Source organism: Varanus komodoensis, unplaced genomic scaffold (genome assembly GCF_004798865.1).
Source record: "Varanus komodoensis strain SLA01 unplaced genomic scaffold, ASM479886v1 scaffold25, whole genome shotgun sequence".
NCBI lineage: Eukaryota > Metazoa > Chordata > Lepidosauria > Squamata > Varanidae > Varanus > Varanus komodoensis.
This window is the reverse complement of record NW_025335661.1, coordinates 8,393,566-8,401,288: the sequence shown is the minus strand read 5'-3', so window position 1 is coordinate 8,401,288 and position 7,723 is coordinate 8,393,566. Positions and strand designations below refer to the sequence as shown.

Below are 7,723 nucleotides of genomic sequence, written 5' to 3'. Positions count from 1 at the left end.
ACTTTAGAAGGCCAGATCCTGAAGATGAAACTCAAATACTTTGGCCACCTAATGAGAAGGAAGGACTCCCTGGAGAAAAGCCTAATGCTGGGAACAATAGATGGCAAAAGAAGAAGGGGATAGCAGAGAATGAGGTGGCTAGATGGAGTCACTGAGGCAGTTGGTGTGAGCTTAGGTGGACTCCGGGGGATGGTGGAGGACAGGAAGGCCTGGAGGAATGTTGTCCATGGGGTCGTGATGGGTCAGACACAACTTCGCAACTAACAACAACAACAGAGATATAAAAAAGGGGCAATTATAAAAGAGATATAGACAGCTTAGGGGATATTGAAATTATGATGCATGCTTCCATAGCAGCTCATACAGCAATTAGTTCTAAATAGAAAAAGCTGGATCGCACTACAATTGATGATTGATGTGATAGGGTCAGGGACAAGGTCTTCATGACTGGATTAACCCATTTGATGACTTGGTTCCTGGATGATACAAATCCATAAGTTATTTAAACTTGAAGTACAACCTAAATGCTTAGATTCTACATACATACATACACAGAAAGTTTCCCACATTCCTGTACATAACCTCCCCTCTCCAACATTTAATGACAGAGTTTGTTTGTAATGACAACCTGCAGGTTGTGGACAAACAGTGGAAGCAAGTGCCTCCACCTGCCACTTTCAGTTAACAACCTAGGATTTCCCCCTTTTTAGTTTGTTGTTGTGACATCTGAACCCAAAAAAATCTGGTTCATTAGGGATTCAACAACCTAGAATTAATCCAACAACAAATCATGGGTAAAGTATGATTTTTCTCATTTAATTGACTCACATGATAGCATTGATATCACAGACTTCACTAGAAAGTTGTTCTGTGAATCCTGTAATAGTTCTTCGAGGCAGAGGAACCTTGGTATAAGAAAGGCAGCAATCTTGGTTGTTTTGGGCTGGAATACAGAAAAAAAAAGAATGCACTGACATTTTAACCTATATCTTTGCCCTGCCAAATGCATATACTTTAGACCAGTTTCCAGTCAATTAACAGCACTGCAAAATGTATAGACTGTCATTTGCTTTTTAATACCATGAAAAACTACTTAATCCTCGCAGTTTGCAGGACCCATAAATCAACATAACAAGGAATAACTTGAACCCGAGGATCTGAGGCATATTACTCACCTTCAGTAGCACCTAAGAGTAGCTGCAGACACATCAAAACTGCAAAGGCTGCGTTCTTGTTGAAGTTTGCCATGATCCAGTTGCTGCTTAGGGCATGTGCATAAGAAGACTTTGGCTCTTCTGCACTGGGTGAACAAGCTCACTCAACCTACTTATAGGTTCAGCCAACCTACTTGGTGAGATTTCTGGGGCTTCACTAAAGGGCGTGCCTTCTGTTTCGCAATTGTGGGGATTTCCCTATGACTATATTCAGTCCCAGCAATGTCTCTTCTTTAGCTGCCTAGCTCTAGTGAATTAACATTTTAATTAGGAGTAGAGGAACCAGATGGCCTTGTGAGGGGGCAGAACTGTGGTAAGAGAAGGAAATCCTAACGTTTATTTCCTGCTATTTGTGGGAAAGCACACATTTGGATAAATTTGCTGGAACCTCATTCTCATCCAGGTGTTGCAATCCCTTCTCCCCGCAAAAAATAGCTTGAATAGTCCTTTATGATATAATCAGCAAACAGGCCCAGCTTGGCAGAAGCTTGAATAGCGCTTTGTTGGAAACAGCACAGCCCTTGAGCAAATTTGGATGGATGAGCTGGTTCAGGACACCTGGTACTAGTTTTCATGCTGTCCCTCAAGGTGTGCTTCCCTGAGAAGGGGCCTGGTTCCTCACCAAGTGTGACCTGGGAAGAAGTTGGGCTCACATGTCACGAGGAAGCAGGCCCTGGGGATGAATACTAGGAGTCTCCTTTCTCCCTGGTATGATCAGGAGACGGTGTGATTACTCACCCTGAAGGGCATCAATTCCTGAACACAAAGAGCTTTCCTTCTCAAATGCAGTGCTAGATTACCCTCTAAAGTCCCTAATTAACTGGAGCTGGGGGTCTGGGTGGGTTCAGGCTTTTCTACTTAAAACGTAAACTACGTTGTATGAAAACAACACGTGTCACCTGACACATCACAACTTGTCCTACATCCTTTGCTCCAGCCTTTGAATATGCTATGCTGAATCCTGGCCGGATATGGTGCTTCCAGTTCTTGCCATCTTTGAGCAATCTTCTGTCTCTGCCCTAAAACTCATCTCAACAGTAACAAATGATCTTGGGACTATTTTTAACAAATTGATTTTGCTGCAGAATTAATAGTGACAGGTCATTTGGCTTTTTCCCCAGTTGTACAGCCATCCTGTAATTCAGTATTATTCAGCTATCCTGTGTTATTATAGATCAGTATGGATGCTTGCTGTTTTAATGTTTTTATGTAAAGTGGTTTATCATGTTTGCTGAAAAAGTGGTATGTAAATGTCTTAAATAAATGAACAAAATGAAATATGCAAGATAACTAAGGCAGATTCAATCAGATTAGGAAAGCTAGAATTTCAGGCTACTGCTCTAACACATGGACATCTCCAGATGACCAATATAGAAATCAGTTTGACTACGTAATTTGAAGTAGAAAGTGGATAAACATATTATTGCCAAAATAAGACCAGGAGTGGATTGTGGCAATGACCATGAACTAATAATGCCAAGAACTGGAATAAAGTGGAAAGAGATCACTAATAGAAGAGTGCCAAATACAGCTTCACTAACACTCCTGAGGAAATCCATATAAAGAACAGATTGGCATTACTGAACTCAACTAAATTTTACCAAGAACTGTGGACTGAAACCAGAGCCATTATTAGAGAAGAATGCAAGAAAAAAGACAATTTTTGTAGCAAAAAGGAAGAAAGAGCCTAGATAGATGACTGAGGAAACACAATTGCTAAGGTCAGGCAAAAAGCAAAAGCAAAGGGTGACAGACAGAGGGTTAGAATCCTGAATACACCTTTACAGCAGACAGAGAGATGAAAAAAAACCTATTATAATGGCCTGTGCAAAGAAATAGAAGAACAAAATAGAACAACAAGAGACTTCTTTCAGAAGATCCAAGATAGCAAAGGGAAATTCAGACATAGGTTAGGAATGCTTAAAGACAAAAAGAAAAACACACTATCTTACTCAGGATTAAATAAGGATCAGGTGGAAAAATATATAGAAGAACTACACAGAAGAGATAAAAGCATGACAGACTCCTTAAAAGAAGGATCCTATACAGGAGAGCCTGCAAAATTAGAAAGTGAAATGAAAACTGCTCTGAAAGTACTTGGAAGAAATAAATCACCTGAAGTAACTACCAGCAGAGCTATTCCAAGCTGCAGAGACTGAATTAGTCCAAATCTTAACAAGATTATGCCATTGAAGGAAAACAAGGAAAACAAAACAATGGCCAACAAACTGAAAACATTCAATAAGCATCCCAATCCTTAAGAAAGAGTGCAACAATTATAGAGCAATTGTACTAACTTCCCATACAAGCAAAGTGCTGCTCAAGGTGTTACAACAAAGAATATTACCCTATATGATGTTCAAGCTAGAATCTGAAAATCAAGATCATATCACAAAGATTCATTGGCTACTGAAAGCACCAAAGAATTTCAGAAGATCTCTGTATGCTTTATGGACTACAGTAAGTCCTTTGAGTAGATCACAAGACGCTAACCCTAACCCTGAAAACATGTGTGGGTCTAAGGACCTAATCATCCTGATGTGGAAAAGCAGCTATGGTAAGGGCTGAATATGGAGAAACAGAATGCTTTCCTATAGGCAAAGGTGGGTGTATTTTATCTCCCCATCTAGTCAGTCTGTATGTGGAACAAAATCATAAGGAAAGCTGAATTAAGATCAGAGGAAGCAGGAATGAAAATTGGTGGAAGATACATCAATAATTTAAGATATGCAGATGCTACCATATTTCTGGCAGAAAGCAGCAATGAACTGAAATTACTCCCGATGAAAGTGAAAGATGTGCAAAAGCAGACATACAGCTGCAAAAACATAATTAGAGAAGAATTATACAACTTTACTGTCATCCCAATGAAGAAATTGGAATTGAGAAAGATTTTGCATATCTTGACTCAATCATCCATTCAAAGAGAGACTGTAGCCAAGAAATTCGAAAAACACCAAAATTTGGAAGAGCAGCAGTGAAGGAACTAGAAAAGATAAACAAGTTAAGACCAAGAGATCAAGGTCAAGATCATCCATACTATTGCATTTCTAATCAGTACATATGGGTGTGAAAGCTGGATAGTCAAAAAAGCGGACAGGAAATAAATGGAAGTGTTTGAAACGTGGCACTGGAGGAAAGCTTTGCAAATATCCTGGATCGACAGAAAGACAACCAAGTGGGTCCTCGATCAAATTGACTTTCCTTGGAGACAAAAATCACAATACTGAAGCCATCATACTTTGGGCACATCACGAGAAGGCAGAACTCATTGGAGAAGACAACCATGCTAGGGAAAGTCCAAAGCAGAAGAGGAAGAACAATTCTGAGATCAGTTGATTCAGTAAAGGAGGCCACAGCCTTGAGCTTACAAGAGCTAAGCAGTACTGTAAAGGATAAGGCATTCTGGAGGGCATTAGGGACACCACACGTCGAAGGCGACTTGATGCTCATAACAAAACAAAACAAAAATCCAGTTTCTGTGTATGGATATACATGTGGATATACATATATGCCTAGCACATTGGATCCCATCTTTACAGGACTTTTTTTTTGCATTGGCCTACTTTTGCCCGAATTCTGCACCTTCACAAGCTCAACAGTTTTATCTTTCTAGAAGACCTCATTACCAAAAACTCAGTTTTTAAGAGAAACATCCCATAAAGCACAAGCACACTCCCTTTTTGATGTAAACATTGAGCACACAGGAATCTCTCAGAATTAAAGCATCTTTAACCAAAATAAATATTATTGGCCTAGTATAGCCTTGATAATTACCTTTAGATGCCAATTCATACAGCCAGTTGAATGATTCGATGACCTTTTCTTACTCTAGGGTTCAAGATTTCCTGTTAAAACAGATTGCAAATGTATATCTTAATGTGCTTGCCTTTCATATATTCAATACAAAGTGTGGACTGACAATATTTTCTGGATGTTTTGGACTACAACTTCCAGCATTCCTGACTAATGAGCATGCTGTATGGGCTTCTGAGACTTGAAGTCTAAAACATCTTGTTTTGTACCTTTTCAAAAGGTTGTGTACTCCAGACCCTCCTATGCATGCTGTTAACCTCCCTTCTTCTAAACCCCAGCCATGCATATTAATTTTTTTCTTTTTCTTCTTTTGTCCTGGGGGACATGGGCAAATGTGATCTTAGCAAGCATCAGGACAAAGCGACTTGCTTTAGGAAGTGCCGCGATGAGGCAGCGGGTTGGACAGGGGAAGTATAACATTAAAGCTGGAGATTCTGTCCACACGGGTTAGTGGGACTTCTGAAGTGTTGGGCCTTACACATGGGTGGCAGCCACCAGTTAGGTTCTACCTTAGGCAGCAGAATACTAAATTGAGAGTCTAAAGCCTTGACCATGGGGAGCCCCTAGGGACATCATGGTTGTGACCGTGACTTTGAGAATTGGTATGTCTGCAGTTCCAAGGGACATAGGACAGTTCACTATAAAGCCACATTTGATCCACAGGTTAGAGGTTCACCACCCCTGTTTTAAATACATAAAAATATTTTCAGTACCAAGGAGTTCAACCCATCTTTTTAAGCCCTGACATCCTGATCTCATTATGAATGCTTCCAAAAATGGTTTTTAGTGTGCAGTGTTTTTGTGTCCAAGAGACATCACCTGTTTGTAATCCCCCCCCCCCCCAATCTTTTGCCACTGCCTTTTCTATCTTGCACTGTGGCAGAAAATCCATGAACCGGGGAAAGGCAAGATGCAAATCAAAAAGCAGAGACCTACCAATCCGCCTTTAGAGGAAAAAGGTGGGTGAGCGTAGGAAAGCACCGCTACCTGGGGAGTCTCATAGGGACAGGCTGGAGCACTTGCCAAACCCTGCAGCTGCAGCCGAAGTGGAGACATATTTGGCACCTGCTGTATCCCCAGAGTTCCACCCTTGTTAACCAACACTTCTTTGTGAGTACTTCCCTTAATGAAATACGTTAAATGGGTTTTAATTGTGTCAGAGATCTTTAGGAGGGAAGTCACCTGCTCACTGCTAGCTGTCAAAGAGTAGTTTTGTTGTTCCCTTTACTCGGGACAAAGAAATATTTGTATATTGTGATACTAGATTTCAAAGTCCATGTGTGACGAAAGGATTTAGAAGTTAGGGAAATGCTTGATGCAACAAACAAGTCGTTACTTTTCTGACTAAGTCATTATGTGGAAATGTTTTCCCCCAATGTGTTCAATCAACCTACAAACCCTCCCTTGGAAAGCCATTCATGCCAGCATAGGAAAAACATGCAGGCTGAAACATGTGTGAGAGAATTTCAGGCAGTCTGGTTGTAGCTTAAAGTAGGTCATCAAAATTAAGTGGAATTCTTGTGAATCTCCATGGCCTTAACTGCCAGAGAAGCCAGGAGCTGGAGAGGGGTTTCTCTGCTGAGATGAAGGTGGGCACGTCGTGAGCAGAGCCGGCTGGTGCCGGAGGCCAGACTAGATGGCCAGGAAGCCCCTTCTGACTCGCTCTGTTTCTATGTTTCTATGAAGGGAAGGACAAAGCAGGAGTTGGATGGGGAAAAGAAAAAAGAAACATTGGAATGACAAGGTGTTTGGTTTTGTTTTTTACTTGTCCCAGTAACTCAGTATTATGGGTTTTGGCAAGTGGAACGTCCTAGGAACTGACATACTAGTAGGAAAACCATTTTTATGCAAAATATAAGGCTTAAAGAAAGCTGCCTTATCTATTTGATATCCCACTTTTTTCTTACAACAAACTCAAAGTGGCTTACACTGTCTCCAGATCTCAATTTTATCCCCACAACAACAACCCTATGAGGTAGGGTGGGCTGAGAGTCTGTGAATGGCCCAGTCACCCAGTTGGCTCCATGGCTGAGCGGGGACTAGAACCCAGATCATCTGAGTCCCACAGCTGCATTCTTAATCACTACTCCACACTGGCTCTCAAGTTTCCTAATAAGCACAATATAACCTCTTCTATATACTTTCCCAAAGAATGATCAAACTACCACACCATTGCACTCATTTTACATGCTAGCAAAGTTATGCTCAAAATCCTACAAGCTAGGCTCCAGCAGTGTGTGGACTGAGAACTACCAGAAGTACAGGCAGGATTTCGAAGAGGGAGAGGAACTAGAGATCAAATTGCCAACAGACGCTGGATCATGGAGAAAGCTAGGGAGTTCCAGAAAAACATCTACTTCTGTTTCATTGACTATGCTAAAGCCTTTGATTGTGTGGATCACAACAAATGGTGGCAAGTTCTTAAAGGGATGGGAGTACCTGACCATCTTATTTGTCTCTTGAGAAACCTATATGCGGGTCAAGAAGCAACAGTGAGAACTGGACACGGTGCCACTGATTGGTTCAAAATTGAGAAAGGAGTTCAGCAAGGGTATATACTGTCACCCTGCCTATTTAACTTATATGCAGAGCACATCATGAGAAAGGCGGGACTGGATGAATCACCAGTTGGAATTAAGATTGCTGGGAGAAATATCAACAACCTCAGATATGCAGATGATACCACTCTAATG

The 7,723-nt window shown here is 41.1% G+C and overlaps 1 protein-coding gene across 1 annotated transcript in view; it reads right to left on the bottom strand.

Annotated features, from left to right (window-relative positions):
- The window catches only part of CCL20 (C-C motif chemokine ligand 20), a 4,106-nt gene extending 2,858 nt beyond the window's left edge, over positions 1-1,248 (bottom strand). The window contains exons 1-2 of the mRNA XM_044432993.1: positions 1,176-1,248; positions 829-943 (exon numbers count right to left, since the gene is read on the bottom strand). Coding sequence (XP_044288928.1) covers positions 829-943; positions 1,176-1,248 — 188 coding nt within the window. The remainder of the gene's footprint in view (positions 1-828; positions 944-1,175) is intronic.
- Positions 1,249-7,723: the final 6,475 nt, after the last annotated feature.